Source organism: Anas acuta, chromosome 11, assembly GCF_963932015.1.
Source record: "Anas acuta chromosome 11, bAnaAcu1.1, whole genome shotgun sequence".
Taxonomy (NCBI): domain Eukaryota; kingdom Metazoa; phylum Chordata; class Aves; order Anseriformes; family Anatidae; genus Anas; species Anas acuta.
In genome coordinates this window covers 16,181,847-16,202,424 of record NC_088989.1, presented here as the reverse complement: position 1 = coordinate 16,202,424, position 20,578 = coordinate 16,181,847, and the positions used below count along the sequence as shown (strand labels likewise).

The window sequence follows — 20,578 nt, the reverse complement described above, 5'->3', positions numbered from 1 at the left end:
TAAGTGAGCAACCATCCATTTGTTACATAACATCCATCCCTTGACTTCTTTCTCCTTGGTCTTTTGCCTGTGCTACTGTTCTGTGCTGTCTCCAGAAGGTTTTTCCTTCAGTCTCTCTGTTTCACTGCTGTGGCATTGTATTTGTACCATAACTTCACTTTGTCATGTTATGTTATCAAGTGCTTCTTGTATGAACAACTCATCATAGCATAGCTTCAAATAAGCTTGGTACTCATTGTATTAAGTGACCAGAGGAAAGATCTAAGACAAATGACTTGCTTAAAATTCACTTTTATGGTATCTTAAAAGTGAAAAAGCACATACTGGAGAAAGAAATCATTACCATACGACTAGTGACCAACAAAACATCCAAAGCAATCTTTTTACAAAAGTCCACATATCTTAGAATTTTTTCGTACAAGAGATACATTGTATTTTAACTGCACATGAAGTACCAATGTGCCTTGCAGGTAATAGTTTATATGAATAAGAGAGAACTTAGAACAAGGTAATTTTGCTTTCATCATGATTGTATAGCTTCAGAGAAAACAGAAGTCAGGTGTTGTATAGACTGTCTATAGTACGTTAAAATGGGGGAGGAACCTTCACTGTTAAGTGGTCATGAATGATATATTTATGCTAATTATATAGCACATTTGCTGGAAGTAGATTGGGATGTTTGGGAAATGCATCGAAATGCATCATGAAACCCTCAATTCCAGAGTGAAGGGAAGAAAATTACAATCCAGTAGTTGATATGTATCCCTAGAAGGTTTTTTATGGTGTGCAGTTGCTTACAGTTTTTATATGCCTTTTGAAATGTCAGTCCCTATATTAAGCTATTTCATCCTTTGTTCCCACCCATTCTGAAGATTAAGCGGCATGCCTATAGTACTGGAGAAAACAGAGTAAATTTTTTTTCATTCCTTACAGAATAGCCCAAGAGCAAGTGGAAAGTAATTGTGTGAAAAATGATTTGTCAGTAATCTCTGATCATTTCCTATCACAAGACTACTCTTTCAAACAAGTACTGTAGAATTAAATAAATATGAAAGATGTTAGAATTACTTTGAATTTTAATGGAATTTATTCTTTAAAAGAAAAATATCAGGTATTTTCTATTAAAAAAAAATAGACCACTTTAGAAAAAGAATGTAATATTAAAACCGGAGCAGAATATTAAAAAGGCTTCTTTCCTTTGAATTCTCCAAGAGATTGAACTCCTTTCTAGGGATACAGATCTATTCGTAAATACTTACTTTGTGTACCTAAGCAAACATTAATATCAAATCACAGAATCACCTGAAACTGCTGTATCAATATTGTCTCTACAAGTGTGATCTTTTGACTATCTAGAAGTTTTCAAATAACTACTAACTGGATGTTTGAAAGTTTCAAGGAGGTCTAATTAGTCATATAAATAGGCAACATAATCCTGTTCCTGTACAGTATAAAAATCTGATTAAACTAAGGATTGTACAAGTGAATGGGACCTACCATCCTTGTTTAAAAATAATAATAATAAAAGATAATAATTTATACACTGGTTAAAAAATCCAGACAGAAATTAGTTCCTCTAACTCATCAAATTCTGCATTTGAATACTGGGGTCATCTCTCTAAAACAAAGAGTTTAGTATTTTTTCCTTGAAATGTCAGGTGGAAGAGAAAAAAATCTGTGTAGGAAATTTCTCCAGTACCAGGTATGTTTTATGAAATTTGATCCTTGCACTACTCGAATGTTCATAGTTTAGGGATTTTCATTTGTATCATTTTTAAAGCTAATACCATCATTTAAAATGACTTAAATTCAATTAGTCAGTTTAAATTGGAACAAGTTGAGTGTTTAGCTATATTATTCTCTTTTGAAAGTGCTCTCAGGCATATGGTGAGGACCCAGGGGTGGACTCTGTGATCCATGTGGGTCCCTTCCCACTCAGCATATCCTATGATTCTTCTGAAATTTGATGTGAGGGTGTCTGAGTTCACAATATCATCTGTTGAAGTAGAAGTTTCGTCAGTAGAAATGGAAATAGAAATTTATGACAGTCTTGAGCTTCTATTTTTACATTTAATCTTTCGTATAATGAAACAATATAAAGAAATGCACCAATACCTTACTACAGTAAATGATGTCTTCTATATAGTTTATCGCAGTAAAAGGGTTTAGATCAGAAATAGACAGACCTTTTGGTAGCAAAGAATAAATAAACCTGTTTGTCTAGAGAGAGGTTTTGCAATGCAAAAGTTAGGTATTTATTTACTCTTCTGTGGTTTAAGAACAACACTGCAATAGGATCTTATGCATGAAAATGCATGCGGTGATAGCTGTCTTGTGTTGATGTAGTTGTTTTCAAGATGAACATGTTCTAGACGTGAATCTTCATTCTCGTCCTCTTCACTGTTGTCATTGACATCGTCGGGATGAGACCTGCAGATGCGTTCTGGAGGGACCGTCCTGTGATATTGTGGGAGGGATTATATTTTAATTAGTACAGATACTTCATAACTTCATAATTTATTTCAGAGATATGATTTATTAAGATTTGAAAATGTTGTTCAGTAAATTAAATTTTCTAAGATATTTATTTAAGAGCTTTGGAGATCATTCTTTCTTAAATTCTCTCCTTGCATTTTGTCATTTATACCATATAATTTCTTTTCCTGAGAAAAGTATTGCCAAGTTGAATGGAAGTATGAAACTTACTGTATAACATACATAAGATCCTTCATCTATCATTCCTCTGTTTTGGAAACAGTGGAAATGTAACAGAAAAAATGTCTGACTTCACAGCTGCAGCTGACTGAAAAGTACTGATAAGACACTTTCAGTGGTCATAAACAGCTGAAAACTCTTTCCAGTTTTTTTTTTATAACCTGTTCGGTCTCTGACCCAAGAGCAGAAAAAGCTGGTGCTTTGCTGTGCCTTATCCAACTGGAGCTGCCCTAGTGGGTCCCAGCAGTATTACAGAAAGATTTCCTGGAGAGAACTGGAGCTCAGCATCTCTGTAAGCGTTTTTTTAGAGCTAGAACGGAGGGTGAAACCACATTATTCTCCTATTATGTGCAGAAGTAATGCTGCAGTGGAAGACCTGGGATTTAGCTCCTCCTCCAAATTTTAAAAAAGAAAGGATTTACTAAAAGTCCTTAAAAGAAAATATGTCATATAACTTTTATTTTAATGCCAATAGTGTAACAAAAAGCTTCCTATTACCTTATTTTATTATTGTTCAGTCTTAGAAAACGTAATTTTCTCATTTCTTCAATTCCAAAAGGTACAGACTTCAATTCATTGTGATCCAAAAACAACTCTCTCAGAGAGTGATATGCTCCAAAAAATGATACTGGATCTACTCCATCATCAGTGAGTTTGTTGAAGGACAGGTAGAGATACTCCAGCCCTGGCTTCATATGACCAAAGACATATCCTGGAATCCTTTCAATCTGATTTCCTATAAGTACCAGGTGTAGTAAGGATTTTGGCAGATAGGAAGGAACATGATACAACTTATTATAGGAGAGATCAATTGATTCCAAGTTCCTGCATCAAAGGAGAAAGAAAATGGAATGGAAACATTATAGTGTACTGTGTTGTTAATTCTACAGTCTCTACAAAACAATGCTTTTAACATGGTAACACAGAAATTCACAAAAAAATCTCTTTTAAAAGAGAAATTTGTTTCTGTTAATGGAACAGAATGCATTTGATGGAACATTGTCTATATAATTACCCTGGGAACAGAAAGAATTGAAGTCATTAATTATCAGTCAAGCATAATGATTTCTGTTGACAGGAAGAAATCTACAGTAATGAGTAGAGATGCGGTTGAACAGAGGAAACTTGGGCTTAGTTTGTGATTGATAAGCATTGCAGAATTGTAATAATAAGTGACCCTAGACGGTACATATTAAGCTTGGGAATTTGCCATTCATACCATTGACATGGATTTTTAAATGTTATTCTAAAGCCCATCTGAAACTGAATTGTTTTGTGAATGGCTGCTTTAGAAGCATTCCAGATTGCTTCCCTCACAGAGCTGAAAGCAGCTGTTAGTAGCAGTGTGTTCTTTTCAGATTAAGCAGTTTACAAATCTAGAAACCAACTGCTAGGACTGCAGCTGATAAGTTATGGCAAGATACACTGTGTAGTTCAACACACCCTTTCCACAGAAACTACTTGAGTATTCCATGTGCTTTAAGCAGTGAGATTTTAAGTAGCATTAACTTTTGTGGAACAGAAGAGTGATTTGGACAGTAGTCTTATTTTAGTCAGAATAGTCCCATTGTCTCTGCAACATGACCCACTTCTTAAATTTTGAAGATTTGGATGGTTGATGACACATGGATGCTCAGCTAATATCCTTATGCCTCCCAAAACCCATATTGGTATATATTGTGATATGTGCTAAGTACTCAACAGAGCTGGTATCATTGGAGCTATTTTTAAAGCTTCAGAATGATAACTAGCAAATGAGGAGAGCAGACAATGCGTGTTTGCCAGGTCTGCTCTAGTTGAATATTTTAGTTTATGTGTGTGTTTGCCAGAAGAAACAAAAGTGGTGCAGTCTTTTGCTTCTTTCATTCTTACTGCCAGCTCTGCTTATATTCTGCTCTCACATTGTATTCTACTCTTATGTAATGGGACTGCACAGTCCTCCCTTATTTACTTATTTACATCTGTATTTTTTAATCTAATGGGAAATAATACTAGCACAATATTCAGTTATCTTAAAATTACCTCTGAGATAATGTATTAATACAAAATTATCATATAATTGTATGAAGTACTATTGATAATATTAATTATTTGTTTGGATGGTCAGAAAAAATATCTACACTTCTATGTTAATATGGTACAGGTTTGAGGTATAAGATCACTTTTGTTTTAAAGCTGACTGAATATTTCCTAGATTATACAATTTAAGCAAAGGAAAATTAAGAAAAAATAGTTAAAAGAGACTGTCAAACCAAAAGATAAACAGAATTCCAAGTTAAAATAATAAAGTCTAAATATTTATTTCATTATCTGTCTTATGGATAACAGAGAAAAATAAAATTAGTTTAAATGATTCTTACTTACTCTTGGTTTATCCAAGCCAAAGGTGCTATTCTGTGTTCTTCTAATTTATTATGCTTTAGCACAATGACATTTATGTTTCTTGTATGGTTAAAGCAAATTTCTGACACTTCTTCAATTTGATTGTTTTCAAGGTATAACTCCTATAAGAGCATTTGGAAAGAAAATTTGTGTAAGCAAAATACAATGTCAGTGTTTTACAAAACTTAATGCTGTGAGTCTGCAATGTATCAAAACTGTGGTTTACAAAAGCAAAGATTAACTACCTGATAATGGCTTGTAACATCGGATAAACGTGACATGAAAAAAAAAAAAGGAAAAATGACTAAAGTTTATGAAGGATCTGAAATACAATTTAAGGGCTGCAGAGGAGGGCCTTGGGAAAAGCGAAAAGTGACTTCTTAGCCTGAAATTCATTGTCTGTATGCTTATTAATTGTTGGTTTAAAATTAGATGTTGCCAAAGCAAATAGAAAAACTTGTCAGGTGTTTGCTGTAGGGACCAAGTCAGTCAAAAAAAAGAAACCTGTAACATGTGAGTGAATGGGAAGTGGAGAACATTAGGCCAAAGAAAAGTTGCAGGCAGTAGCTGCAGCAGAAGATATTGCTAGAAAGATATTGCTGGTGTAGCTAGAACTAGCTTTCTGTATTTTCCCTTCACATTTCAGGTTATGGATGATTCCAGGAATAAAAAGAAATAAATACGAGGACACTGAAATCAGGAAGAAGAAAGGGAAAGACAGAATTGAGAGAGATCATGAAAATAATAGGTAGCAAGAATGATCTTTGAAGAGAAGACTGAGGTATGTTACAAATGAAACTATACAGAGAATGAAGAGGGGGAAAATATCTTTCACACTTGTCCTTAAATAAAACAAATAGATAAATCAAAACAAACAAACAAAATCCAAAACAAATGTAAGTTCAAATTCTAGGCAGAGGAAGGAGATAGGAGAGAACCAAAAGAAGAAATTATTTGATTAAAAATCAAGGGAGGATGAAATTGCTCAGGGAAGAAACCTGTTCAGCCCCTCATCCCCAAATGAGGAAGAACTTAGCAAAGATTTGGAAAAGCAGGAAAAATGAGACTTAAATCTGTCAAAAAAGGAAAAGGATGGTTAGGTATAGGCATGAAAGGAGCTTTTTTGGTTTTCTCTCCCTTCCAGACCTAGACAATCTTGGTTCCTTCAGTCCTTCATTATGAAACAGGTTTTCTGTTTCTCTGATTATTATTGTTACTATCTTGTGAACAATGTTTTTGCACTAGAACATTATGCTGTGTGACTGAACAAACAGGACTGATAGTTTTCTTAAATTTTCTTGCAGGCTACGCTATTTTGTGAGAGTATACTAGAGAAATTCAGACTTGAGAGACACTGTTTGGGATAAAGTTGGTGTTAAGTAAATTTCTGTAAAGAAAAATTTAGGAATAAGAATTAGTATAACTAGAAACAAATATATAAAATTAAAATTAATCTTCACCTGATGATAGTAAAGCAGTAAAAAGGATGATAAGTATGGCTGGAAAATAAAGCTTGCTTTTTTTTGGTTTGGTTTGGTTTTTACCTCAAGAGTAGTGGGAAGACCTTGTGGGATAATTCTGAATTTATTTCTTCCCAGTCGTAAATAAGAGAGACTTTTCAAAGGATAGAAGGCCAAGGGACTGACATTTGCTTCACTAAGTTTATTTCCTTCTAATTCCAAGGTGACCAGGTTCTTTAAATCTGGAGGGAAAAAAAAAAAAAAGTAGGAATTCCTGTTAGTGAATGCCATCTCATATCTAGTTAATTCGTATTAAAGCATCTTAAACATTAATATAATCAGTTCACAGTAATAAAAAAATGTAGCCTTTTCCTAAAAGGGTTTTAGTTCATTATCTCATAGTCATAGAATTAGTTTTGATTAGTTTGTAGAATTTTAGAGATTTAATAGAGGCTTCTTATTTATAGTTTTCTCTCCTACTCAGAACAGAAAAGGCAGCTGCAAGAACTGGGGCTAGTTCTTACAGGTCCTTTAGGCCTTGCTGGCTCTACGCAGGCTATGTGTCTGCTGGCACTGACCTTTGTGCAGTTGCCCAATGATCCCCATGGGTCTCCCGTCACTTACGTGACAGTGGATGTTACCCTTTCTTAGTCATTCCTTCCCTCCCCTGTCTGACTCCTTTCAACCACTTACTGTACCAAGTGTTGAGAACCCTTCACAGATTACACTGTTCCACCTTCCAAAGGAAACGATCATGTAGATCTCAGCCATCCAATGTAGGTCTCAGAAGAAAGCAGTGTTGCTCAGTACACGTAAGCAAGAAATACTATTTCATAATGCTTATTTCCTCATTCACACATAAACCACATAACTGTGGGGTTTTTTTGATTGCTTGTTTGTTTTTTACAGAAGCTTTATATTGTTCCTCCTAACAGTACAATCCAATCATTACAAAAACCGAAAGTTTCTTGTTACTCCTTTGGCCTACATTTCCTTTGTCTCAGCTCAAGCATTTTTATTGCTCCATAGAGAGCTGTATCACTAAACTGATTCTGTTTCCATGGGGACCCTTTTGGCAGCAGAGGAAAGGGAGCAAAAAGTAGTCAAATTATGACATGGATCATTTATCAGCCTACATTTAGTTTGACTTAAAATGATCATGGGTTGCTCTGATTGTGTTATTTGACACAGAGCGATCAGGTTATGGGTCAGGAGAGTACATATCTTCAGCATACTTCAACTTTTACTTAGAAACTTTAAATATAACTTTATTGGAAAAGTAACAGTTGTATAAGAAGGAAAAATGCAATTTTAAAAAACTCAGTCATGCAAATCTTTCAGCTTTTGATGCCTTTTGAAAACACAAAACTTAAAGTTAGTAATTATTTTTCTGGTTATATCCAGTCAGATGCATTTGGTTGAACAGTCTGCTTTTCAGATGTAGTGTTATCTTTTTATATGATCAATATTATCTTTCTGAATACCTTGTAAGGCATCTTCATCAATGGCATGGAGCTGGTTGTCATTTATTTTTATTTCTTCCAAAGTTGATGGCAATCTAGAGGGAATGTGTACCAGCATATTTCCATCCAAATACAAGCGTTTGAGCTTTTTCAGGATCTTAATTATAAGGATGAAGAAGAGAATGCAGATTATCAAGGTCTAACATACATGGTTAAACATACATCATGATCACAGTTACCATTACATTAACCACAAAGATTTTGAAGATTTTTCAGTAGCAGTGCAGTACCAGCCAGTGTTTCTTACTTATGATTATTTAACATTTAATGCTTGGTTAATGTCATTCAAAAATCTCTGGCTGTTCTTGAATGCAAGAGTAATTTCTTGAAATAACCACGTTTAATTGTATTGTAATTATACTGTGGTTATATGTATTAGGTGTAAACTGTTTTAGATCCAGAAACTTAAAACTGGAAAACTTTCCTTCAGGTAATAATATTCAGTCATTGGATATTAGAAAAGTTAGACTTTCTTACTTTGAACGCATGTGAACCTATGCCAGAAGAGGTAATATTATTTTTACTCAAATCAATCCATTCCAAATTAGGTATCCCATTGAATGCTTCATCTGAGATAGTAGTAATAATGTTTCCTGGGACAGAATTCAAGAAAACAGTTTGAGTTACAGTATGTATTGAGTTGTGTAGTACTGTACATGTAAAAATATATAACAGAAATAGTTGTATTATATAAAATACTTATAGATAGATATGTTTATATTACTATTTAACCTCTAGTATAAAAAAAAAACTTGAATTTTTAATTTATTGTGTTAGACTCAGCTGTAAAATTATTAATAAATTTCTACAATATGAAATTTTTATATATTAATGCTACTGCTGAGTGGATTTGAGAATGGTTAATGTTAATTAGAGAGAAAAATAATAAGAAGACCCACTAATTACCTGTAAGGTCTAGACTTGTGAGATCTGGATCTGTGATGGGTGGTATTTGTGTAAGTTTGGCATTAATACAGCTTACTGTGGATTCTGAGGTGGAACATCCAGATGGCAAAGGAGGAGCTTCTATAGGTGGAATAGGAATGGGGAAACGAGATGGCATTCCGAAAGTACCATCATCTTCATCACTTTCATACTGTTCTTCCTCTGTATCTCTCTCTCTTGTTCTTATTTCTTCCCTTTTCTTTATTTCTTCTTTTTGAAGTTGTAGGTCTTCCTCTTCAAATGATAGCCTTCTTTCTTCATCCTTTCTTGTGATAGGCCTCTTTTCTTTCTGATACACTTTATACTTATGTCGATTTTTTTTGCCTTTCCTTCTTCTTTTCTTTTCATCCTTTCTATGAACATCTTTGTCTTTAAACTCTACCACTTCTGTTCTGAGCAGTTCATCTTTTTCAGTTTGAGTATGTGCTGATGGCAGAACATTGGGGTTGTCAAGGTCATTGGGTGCTGGAGAATCACCAGACAACTCAGTTATATCATCCAGTGAAATAATATTTGAATCCAATGAAGAAGCTGACCAGGTAATGAGAATAATAATAAAACAGACAAACAAACAAAAAAGTCTGATGAGAAGGTATGAAACTAAAGTTTTAGTAAACAATGTTCCCTTCACATAAAAATAAAAATAAACAGTAACTGTAGAAGAGTAGTATTTCCCTTAGCATATGATTTGAAAGAATGAAAATATGGTGTTATATTGCTTCTTGACAGAAGAGTCAGACTTTGATGAATGATTAAGCCAACCAAGAAAAACATTTTGTGGGTGGGTATGACCCTCTGCAACTATAGGGAAAAAAAAAAAAGAAAAAAAAAAGCGGAAAGAATTGAATGTAGCCTTTGTTGCCTTCCTTTTTGCATTAGCATAATTATTATTTTTTGGCTTTGATGCAGAGGTCTAGAGAAGTGAAAAAGTATGTCTGGGAGTAGGAGGAAGGTAATTTGAATAAAATTCACAAAGGCTATTGCATGTTCTCCTGTGTAAGGGACTGCCAAGTGTAGAGATGGCTCTAGGTGTAGAGGTAACCAGGGAAATGTTTTAACCCAATTGCCAAAGTGCAGCTTTTACTAGTGTGACAGGGCAAGTTTAATAAATGGAGTTGAAATGTTTCAAGCAACATCATTTCTAGTTCTACAGTTAATTTCTGTCCTGCCTCAGTACTTTTCTCTGTGTGTGTGTTAGACATACACACAAAAAGAAAGCTGAATAATAACTTGACAATAAGAGGAGGTTAGATTTAGTACTTTGCAGATGGAGAGTATTGAGAACAAGTGGAAGGAAATCACATTTTATCTTTATCTCCTCAGTTTCTTTTATTTTTAAAAATAACACTTTTGTATAATTTGTTTGAAGCACAAGCATGATTGTCATCCTCTTGTTCCGCTTAACTTTCTCCTCTTGATTTATATCAAATAGCTGCATGTGTTTTTAAACTTCTAACAAATACTTTCTAGACTTGATGCTATATTAATAATAGTGGCTAGTATCCTGGCTAGAATCTTTTGTGAATGGAAGTGGGATATAAAATGGAACCAGATGTTCTTTCTTGGTATATTTAGTAAATTTTTATAAATGTAGGAGAAAAGATGCAAAAAAAAAAATAATATATATATATATATATAAAATTATCTTTCTAAATATCAACTCATACTCATCTAGACCTGCTCTTTCCACATAATTCAGGGCTTGTTTTCTCTGTAACTGTATAATGGGTAGCTAGTAATACTTGATAATATTAAGTGTAACTTTTTCATAAGGTTTTGCTTGAGTTAGGTTAGAAACAGTAAAAATATTATGATGTACTTTACCAGTATCAGAACAAACTGGGCAGCATTCTCCTGCAGGTATAATAGTTTTTGGACACTTCAAAGGGTGGCACATAGCTGTATCACAGATTACTTCTCCTTTTGAACAGAGACAAGTCACACAGGGCTTGGGAGACCAGACAGCTTTATCAAACATAATCATCCCATTAGCTGTGCACTGCCCCTTTTTTCCTAAGAAAAAGAAATAGAAAGCTTAAACAGAAATAAAAACAACAGAGTCTTACATCAAAACTTTGAAAATAAGCACTACTATTTCATTCTCGTTTTGAAAACACAAAATACACTCCATTCTAAGTATCATATCCTTATTCCTTACTTTTCCTGATAGCATTGTCTTCAGTTAATGAGTATTCTCTAATCTCTGTTTGTCTGCTCCCACTGTTTCAGGCAGTTGTTGTAATAGTTATACCAATTGATGAGGACCCCTACCAGCTTCATCTTTTAGAAAAACTCCCAAATTACTCAAATTCAGAGAGTTTCTTAACATGGGAAAACTAAATCTGGATGGTGAGTTTCTGGGGGACTTGTGCATGACATCTCCTCTTTCCTCTCCATCCTTAGAAATGAAGGTCGATGAAAGTCATGCATAGGTACAGTTGAAAAAGAAGAAGAAAATTTCTTCATTACTATGACATTAAAATGAATCACACAGAACTTGAGAATTATCTTTCCAGGTCCCTTTCTGCCTCTCTCATGTGAAGGGACATCTTTACTAATGTCTTGCACACTAAATGAGAAATTTTTGTTAAGGCTCTGAGGAACCGGGCAGGTGTCAATATTCACTTCGTAGTGAGTGTTCATAGACAATGCAAGTAAAGTCTGCCCTGTAATGGCTAGTAAGATGCTATTTGCAAGCATACCTCTGAACCTGGTGAACAACTTTATACATCTTCCTTTTTTTCTGCCTGACTGCTGTAAGAATGCATTGCTGAAGGATTCATTTCAAGCTGACAAACCACTTCTACATTATGTGCTGGAAAGGGCAAATTAAAGAAAATTTTTTCTCTTTTCCTAAGGATGGTTTGACTTTCTCCTTCAGCCAGTATAAAGATTGTCTAATACAGTCGAAAATTCTTATCTCAATGGAATTTACATGCAAGAGGCTTTCATTTGAGACAGGCATTGTCACTAGAAGGATTGTGTGCAGAGGTAGTTTTAACACCACCTGCCCTGCTTCCTGCTTGGTTGCTCAGTTGTAAAGGGAGAATGGGCAGGAGAGTCTCTAAATATCCTAACAAAAATTATACTGATTTGCTTCAAATAAAAGCTTGAACTACATGTATCTCTGATATTAATATTTAACTCAAAATCTAGCATTTTGCAAAGTCCTTCAAGGCAGTTCTGGTCTTAATTTCATAACAAAAATATTCCCATTGGACATGAACTTGTTTTCTAAAATAAATATTAATTATCAGCATCATCCTAAGATTGGATGATAGAAAGGGGAAAAAGGAAGCTTTTCAACAGTTATGTCCTGTGTTTTTCAAAGGTCTAGTTAGTCCAGGTTATGTATATATAGTTTCTGCAGCATAAAGTTGTGCTCTGATCCACTCAAGCCATATTAACTGAGGGAGGAGATGAGTTAGCCCACACCAAATGTTAGTTGGCTGTCTTTGCCAACTCTACCCAGGTATCTATAATCCTGATGTTTGCTGGATCCAGACTTCTGTTTTTTATGTACTTGTCAGTAAGCCACTGTGTTTCTTTCAAATGATCTCCAAAGGAAACAAAAAGACACTACACTTTCTCATGTTAAACAATAAAATGTCAGCTGTTTCTGGGGAACATATTTGGCTTGAGATGGAAATTCTTCTGTACTTCCTTCAATTCTTTATTTTGTTTGGGCTACTGGACTGTATCTGAAATTGGTGCAAATCTTGTCTGAATAAGCATAAAGATATGGGATGGCAGGACTTTGCCTCTGCCCACTTCTCTAACAAATTATTCTGTTTTCTGTGTGCATGAGAGTTACTTAAAAGACAAAACAAGCGTGTGTGCTCACAGGCAAAGAAGGTACCCCTTTATTGCTTTGTGGAACTGCTATCAGTCCTTCCTTTGGAATTCGTATACAAGACGGAGTAAAGACTGGGTTGAGATGCCCCTTAAACTTCTTATTCATTGAGTAGAGAGAAGTGACATTTAAAACATATTAGAAATAGTGCAACAGCATACTTCTAATTCTGCTCTGCTTAAAAGGCAAACTTTATTTAGTCTGTAAAGGACAAACAACTGTAAATTACTTTATGCTGTGGTGAACTCTTTGATTTAATTTAAGTGAGTTCACATGAATTTTATGTGGAGGAAAGAGAGATCTTTGGTTGCCATTAAAATTCTCTTTAAGCTCTTAATTTGCATCCTGCAAATGGTATGTGTAGATTGTTTATTTAGGCTACTCACAGCAGAATAAATAGCTAGAAGAATGATAATTCAGTTCTGGGTTTTGGATTGCATTTTTTTTCTGTTTTGAAGCATGATTAATAATAGTGTTCTATTATTTAATAGGTTCTGTTTTTTCCAAATCTGACATTAACTTGCAAAAATTTTGAACTTTAAAAGCTAGACTAAAAAATACCTTGTGGTTGAAGTGTTTGGCATATAAGCACAGGACTTTTAACCTTTGGAAATATGGTGTAAATCCAGCATAAGGTTCCAAATAAAATGAGTTCAGTGGTTTTAGCTCAGCTTTTGGATGCAAGTCCAGATAGAAAGAAAAAAATGGGGAGTGGCTGGGGGGGACTATGCATTATTTCAGCATGACTGATGGTCTCTGTCAGAGAAACTGGAATATCTTACATAAAGTGTATGCAATTTATGTGGCATTTTCCTCTGTTTAATATATATATATTTTAAATGAAAGTTTGACATTATATATTAGAAGAGCAATACTGTAGTATACACTAGACATGATATAGTTAAGAGTTTTTCTAGTTTCCCTTACTTTAAACTATTAAACTATGAAATGGTTCATCCTTTTTGAAAGTACGGACTTGCAACAAATAGTAATCGTTAGGAAAATATGACTAAAATATGTTTTGCCGTAAAGTTGAGACCTATTAACATAGCGGTTGTGCCTCCTGTGTGTGATACACTTAAAAAAGCCTAGATTTTGCTTATGAAATTAGATTATTATCATTTTATGTAGAGAAGAGGTAGCCAGGGCTTTCTTATTCATAAAATTGCATATGGTGTTTTTATTCAGTGTGTGATCCTTTAGTGCTGCAATGGAAGCCTTTATATTCCTGAGCTATAGAGCAGACATGACCCTATAATGGTCTTTCACAACATCCCAGTGTCTGTTCTTCAACCTTTGAACTTCTTTCTATGAAAAGAAATGAAGCATTATAATATCTCAATGATTTTTCAGTTGGTTAGTAACTAGGTTTTCAACATTAAAAATATTTATAGTAGTATTCAGAATTTTTTATCTTTACAACAGATGTCTGGTTTTTAGACTCTTGCTGAGCCTTAATTTCCTGTTTTGTGAGTCCAAATTTCCCATCTGTAATGTTGAAAATGTCTGCAAACGAAAGTTGTAGAGCAAGAGTGTTCTGTCCCTTTTCTGTGCTAAGGACCATAAAGATACTTACATATATAAATTTTCAATTTCTTTCTTGTCTTGCATTCCTTGAGGAGACTGTAGAGAGTCATGTTAAAATTACTAAGGTAGGCTTTAGTAAAGACCAATGAAATTATGGTGGTTTTTTTGTTTGTTTCTCAAAATATAACATTTGTTTGTAATGTAACCTTCATATTGCAACTATTACTATGTTATTGATTTATTTACAAAATAAATAATTATTCCCAATCTACTGCATGTAGACATAGTTTGAATGTTGCTTTTTAAACATGAGAAAAATTCAAGACCTTAATTCATTTTAAATAACACTTGTGTCATTGGTGTTAGGGCTTCAATTGACTTTGGAGATATTGAGCAAGACATTCTCCAAAAGGGCCTTCAAACTTGCTATACATTTGAAGTTATGAAAATACTATCCCAGCAAAATTTGAATTAGATATAATGAAGGGAGAATGCAGACAATTTGCAGAGAATTTACTTTTACATGGCAAAGCAGGATTATCTGTAATGCTTAAGCATAGATCATTAAAAAGCATCATATGCTAGACATGGAGTTATTATAAAAGGCAACAGAGTTACTTTAGCAAAAGGTAATCGGTTTTGTTTCACTCTGTGTTGCAAATAGAGATAACATAAAGCTTTCAGGATTTTACATGTTTCATTTGAAATCAAGAGAAAAAATTAGTCTGCAAGGTATTTGTCTACTCTAAGTAGCAGAGGGGTTTAATTCTTACCTGGTAAGACACTATAACTAGATTCATGTCCACCCAAACCTATGAGAGAGTCAAATACTCCCATAACACCGTCATCGATATTAATGAGAGGTATGCTGGGTGCTACAGCAACCGGAGCTGGAAGCTTCATCCTTGGCTGTCTCAGGGACCTGCGCTGGGCAGTGGAGCCCTTCCCTGCTCCTCCATTGCGCATTCTTCTCCTTTGCTTCCTAGGAACCGCACTAGGTTCATTTTGAGAAAAATCAATACACAGAGAGACAAGCAGCAAACAGTAGACAAATGATGAAGCCTGCATGCTTTCGTGTGTCTCGGAAAATGTCCTAGAATGGGAAAGAAGAAAATTAGATATCTAGAGAGCTTTTAGTGTTGTGTCAGACAAATGTTGCACTTTTTAAAGCAAGTGGACCAATGCATGGTAGGTCAGCGTAAGCAAGTTTCCTCTTGGAAATAAATTGCCCTATGAGAGCTCATTTAAGAAACTTTACTTCTGTGGTTCTCTGACCATTCAAATGTACCACTGGATAGAAGGTATTTTATCAGCTGACTGCTGAATGAGTCAAACTGAGTATGAAACTATCTTTTTCAATCAATCCTGCAGCTAAAGAGGTACTATCTTTGCATTTAGGAGTTGAATCTGTACATTTGCAGTGCCAGGAGGCGTTTGTAGTTTAACAATTGTTATTGCTTCCAGAAAGGGTGCTCCTGAGAGCTGTGAAGTGTTTCTGCATTTTTTTGATTCCTAATATTTCTTCCAGGTTGTTGTAACTTCTGAACTTTGGAATGGCAAAGTAACAGAAAAATGCGTAGTTCTTTTTTGATATTCTGCTCCAAATGCTCCCTAGGTTTATCATTTCTATGCAATGTATTTGTCACCATAGATGAAAAGAGATGTACTTTTGCTTCCACTTCTAGCCATCCTTGTGTTTAATGGAATCTTAGTTCTGCGTAGGTAGTCTAGAAATGGCAATCTGTAATGGGTTGTGTTCTGCATTTACTTTCCAAGAAACGGAGTATGTCTCTATATTTTGAACCTTCCTACATACATTGTAGTGCTTACATTACACTTACTGTCACCAATAGGTGGTATTCCAGAACAGAGCAGTCAGGATCCAGCAGTATGCATGGAAACCATATCAAGCAATGGCTATCCCAGTGGGGTAACTACTGCATGCATACCCAAAGTTATTAATGCTTTTTCATAGCTCTCTTGGCATTACTATTTCCGAAAGGAAACTCTGTCCTGGAACCTATTTAACTGAGACTAAAGGTTCTGTTGTTCTTGTGATGTTGAGAATTAGTGATGTGTCCAAGATGAAGCTTAGAGTATGTCCATTAGTTTTGTCTAAGGAAGTCAAAAGGGGATTCAAAATTGCTTTATCTTGATGTTTGTCAGCCAGGCTTTATATTTAGTCTTTCTCTTTGGAGTTAGTCTTACAGTTACTTATGTTGTGGTAATACTTACTTTGTATTACTTTAAGAACCTGAACTTTCTGCCTGAAAGATTTTTTTAGAAGTTTATACATCTTGGTATTTTCTGATTAAGGGAAACGGTCAAGTTTTTCATTACAAGTTGCCTAACTTTTCTTTAACATAAGGCATGTGATTGCATATTTTTTGATGCTTTCTACAGCATAATTCTCGTATTCTGTTTTTAAATGGGAAGTTGGTAGTAAATAAGCTTAAAAACAATATGGTTTGATGTTTTCCTAATATTATGGTTTCTGTGTTCAACTATTTTAAATTTAAAATGTTATAGCAAATATATATTTATTTACAGAATTTTGTTAAGGTAAGCTAATATTTGTATCCCCACTGTTAAGGGAACTTGAAATCCAGGTGTCTCACACAAATTCCCATGTAATGAAAACAATCTAGACTTGAGTTTATTCACGTCACCTTCTACCCATGAGAAAACAATTATTCCAAAAATGCTGTATAGACTGTACACTGACTTTTTATGTAAAGAAATTATTGTTAGTTAACATATGAAATAGATGGAGAAGCCTGTACTCTGCATTGGTGATGTCTGTTCTTTTTCAGGAAGTGCTTGCTTCTTGGTACCTCATCTTGCAGGACAGATGACCTAATATTTTTGGTTTCTAACTTTCTTGTATGGTAATGACTGACTATAAAATTACACAGTAAACTTCTGTTCCATGTGTTTGAATGAAAAGCATAAAGAGCCCTTAGGGAAAACTGAGCATACAAAGAAAAGTCTTGAACATCTGTATTCATTCTGTTGAGTTAGTGACATCTCAATTATGGTCACATTTTTATAGTACACTTTGTAATAACACCATAGCTACATAGTAGCAATATTGGTACATTACATTTAGTTCATTTTAACATTTAACCATTTCTTCCTGCGACGAGTCTTATAGTGACATTACTGAAATGCTTTTCGATTCTCAATATAGGTATTTTTAAGTCAGGAAAAATACAATGTGAGTTACATTACATTTACTGTACAAACTGTCTAAATATTTTCCTGTTTTGCAGTATTTGCAATATAAATAGTAAAACTATATTTAAAATCCAATTATTATAGAGTGAAAATTGCCTTCATAAAATATTATGACAACAAATTTTAAAACAAAAACAAAAAGCACCCTCCCCAAGGGAATGTCTTTTAGGCTAGCCCTCCTGTTCATATCACATATTTTCACCCTAAGTCAGCTTTTCTGTTCTGAAAACTTAATACTACTACTTAAAACCAAATGGTGTCCCTTGTATGCAAAATACTGAGCTACATTTCTACATTTATTTCATTGGCTTATTTAATAAGTGGTGGCTCACATTTTAAACCAAAATTGTGAATATCATACAAGAAAAGGGCCTTAAATGCATTGGGCCTTTTATAACCGTGTCCAGAATCCTCAGATTATTATCAGGAAGTTGTATTTAGTATAGTGCCAGCCAACTTTTAACTTGACAATTCAACCTGTTCAATTTATAAGACTTTTGTAATAAAAGATTAGGTTTCAAAATAAGATTATAGACAGCTAATAAATTCAAATTGCTCCATTTTCATGTTGCCAGACACACTCAACATGACTGCATTGCTATACCTTTTTGATTTTACCCATAAAAGTTTAGATCATGCATGATATGCATAAGCATCTTTAAAACCTTTACTTTTATCATGTACGTTCAGTAGTCTGCATATTTTAAAATGTTTATCTTCAATAAGTTCAGTAACTGTTATTTTGTTGTTATGGTAATAGAAATAGTTAATTTTTAAACCAGTGATCCTTTAGAATAACAGAATATCAGAATTTATTAAATAATCTGTCTTTATCTAAAGATAGTCTTGAACTGAGACCCGGTCTAAATTCAAGCATCTTTCTAAAATGTCATGGTTATTTCTCAAGATACACAGGGGTTAAAGTGATTTACCAAGATTTTTCACATACTCTCCTTTAAATTGATTGCACAGAAATGAGTTACATTTAGCCATACCAGCAAAGCTAATTGCATTTTCAGTTAGTTTAAGCTTGAAGTGTGTGGCAAACATTCACACCAAACACAAAGCAAATCAACTGGTATTGCATACTTAAGCTAGAAAAGCATTTATGTTCAGTATTACTAAAAATAGCTAATATTATTTCATACATATTTGCAAAGTTAACATGTAGTTTAAGCCATTCAACACCACACTTTAAGCAGTAATTTAAAATGTAAAACATTTTACCTTGTAATCTAACCTAACAGGAGATTCTGCTTGGTGTCATTTAGTCTCCAGTTGCAAATGAAACAAAATCACACTGATATCTTTAAAACAAACAGAGAAACAGTAGGGGTTGTTGAAACATGTTAGATGATTCCTTAGTTAAGTCTGAAATAGCTTCTTTCCCTGGGGACAACGCGCTGTTCTGTTCTGTCTGCAGAGAATCAGCTAATACTGTTACTCGGAGAACTAAAAACCCCAGTTAAGCAAAATGAAAAGCAGCACAATACGTTCGGTCCGTAGGCTGACAAGGCACAGCTGGAAATTTCTCTTTCAGTACTTACAGTTGCATAAGGAACGAGAAAATGGAGTGTTTTCAAAAGACCTGAAAAATGTGCGTTCAGTTCTGGTTTATGTATTTAGAAGTGTCGTTTCCAGGTGGCATGAACTTAATGTAGATTTTTTATTTTACAAAGATATTTTGCATAGAGTAACCTTAGTATAAAAATATTTATTAAAATGAGAATGTTTCTTAAATTTGTATTTTCTTAATCCTCTTCTGTCAGCCTGTAATCTATATGAACCAAACCTTTTTATTGAAGGTTTTTTTCATGGAAACATTTTCTTTTGTCCTATTACAGCAATGATTTCACCATAAGTTCTAGCTTATGCATGGAAAATAAAAAGACTGAAGCATTTTCCCTTCATTTTTTGTAAGGGTAATTACATCCTGAAACCTGATACTGAAGCACAGCAATCCAGAAGTTAGTAATCCAAATATGAGAACTGAGTTTGGGGGGAAGGGAGGAAAAATGGTACGTTACCACAAGTCCTTTGTGTGCCAGCAGAGCCTTTTCCTTCATCCTCAGACAGAGCTGCTGCAGTGTGTCAGAGTCTGAGGAGACGATGAGTCTGCTTAGCTTCAGAAATGACAAATTTACCTGGTAGATGGAGTTGTCTGAGTTGTTCGGACGTAACAAATTTGTTGTTTGCTTGAATTCACACTCTGAGGAATGTTGAGACAGTCACAGAATGGTATAACCATTGAGTTAACCATAATTGTTGGCCTGCCTGTGGCAGAAAGACATTGGGAAAATTGATTGTCTCTTAAAATAGTTATTCAGTGTTTAGTGTGCTTTGCTTTGCAAAGTCAAAAGAGGAAATATAAAACTTGTGTGTTTTATCTGGAGCTGCTTAAAAAGAATGGAGGTGGTTATGCTGAAATGGAGCTAGCATCTGAAATGAGATAGCACACCCGGTTACTGTGTTCAAAACGTTGCTCTGTATAGAAGGCAAGTCACACAGTAGGACAACAGTTGTTCTCGCACAAGTAAAGGATTAAAAAAAAAAAAAAAAAAAGTTGTGTGTGTCAGGTAAAAGTCTTTATGTATTTAAATAATGGTGTACTCACTTGAGTGAGCAGCATTCACTGCATTATGTATTTGTATGATGCTTCTTATGCTTCTGATCATTGTTTCATGGCTATCTGCTGTTAGTGTACCAGGCCCCCATCTCCTGAAAGCCTGCCCAGCTGGACACAAGGTCGCCTGCTAGTGGCCAGTGTGGTGGATCTGGCCAGCCTTCGCTCGTGCAAAGCTCTGGTTTAATGCATCTGCTTTGGATGTGGCATCTCTGATGGCTGAATTCTAGGAAGTCCTCAAAGCTGGCTGTTTAAGTTATGTCATCACTGTATTTTTGACTAGGATGGTCTTGTAAAAGATTTCAGATGTGTG

The 20,578-nt window shown here is 34.5% G+C and overlaps 2 protein-coding genes across 5 annotated transcripts in view; one reads left to right on the top strand and one right to left on the bottom strand.

The window, feature by feature from the left end:
* Positions 1–20,578, top strand: part of CENPP (centromere protein P) — a 138,501-nt gene that overhangs the window by 92,340 nt on the left and 25,583 nt on the right. The window lies entirely within an intron of this gene.
* Positions 272–19,790, bottom strand: ECM2 (extracellular matrix protein 2). 2 transcript variants are annotated; one of them, XM_068694063.1, is made up of 11 exons: positions 19,670–19,790; positions 18,870–18,949; positions 15,179–15,498; positions 10,850–11,059; positions 8,987–9,556; positions 8,558–8,673; positions 8,042–8,177; positions 6,642–6,799; positions 5,080–5,219; positions 3,214–3,540; positions 272–2,457 (listed from the first exon to the last, which is right to left on the bottom strand). In XM_068694063.1, the coding sequence occupies exons 3-11, from the start codon at positions 15,471–15,473 to the stop codon at positions 2,256–2,258; spliced, it is 2,154 nt and encodes a 717-aa protein (XP_068550164.1). In that variant the 5' UTR covers positions 15,474–15,498; positions 18,870–18,949; positions 19,670–19,790; the 3' UTR covers positions 272–2,255. The 2 variants fall into 2 exon arrangements, with proteins under 2 accessions (XP_068550164.1, XP_068550165.1); XM_068694064.1 differs by lacking the exon at positions 19,670–19,790 and having other exon boundaries at positions 10,850–11,038; positions 18,870–19,134.

Excerpts from the sequence above, each read along its gene's own strand:
- ECM2 (XM_068694063.1), bottom strand. The coding sequence starts at position 15,473 with ATGCAGGCTTCATCATTTGTCTACTGTTTGCTGCTTGTCTCTCTGTGT. Across the intron at positions 8,178-8,557 it reads TAGGTTCACATGCGTTCAAA|ATCCTGAAAAAGCTCAAACG; the intron begins GTAAGAAAGTCT and ends CTTATAATTAAG. Across the intron at positions 2,458-3,213 it reads CTGAACAATAATAAAATAAG|GACGGTCCCTCCAGAACGCA; the intron begins GTAATAGGAAGC and ends ACAATATCACAG.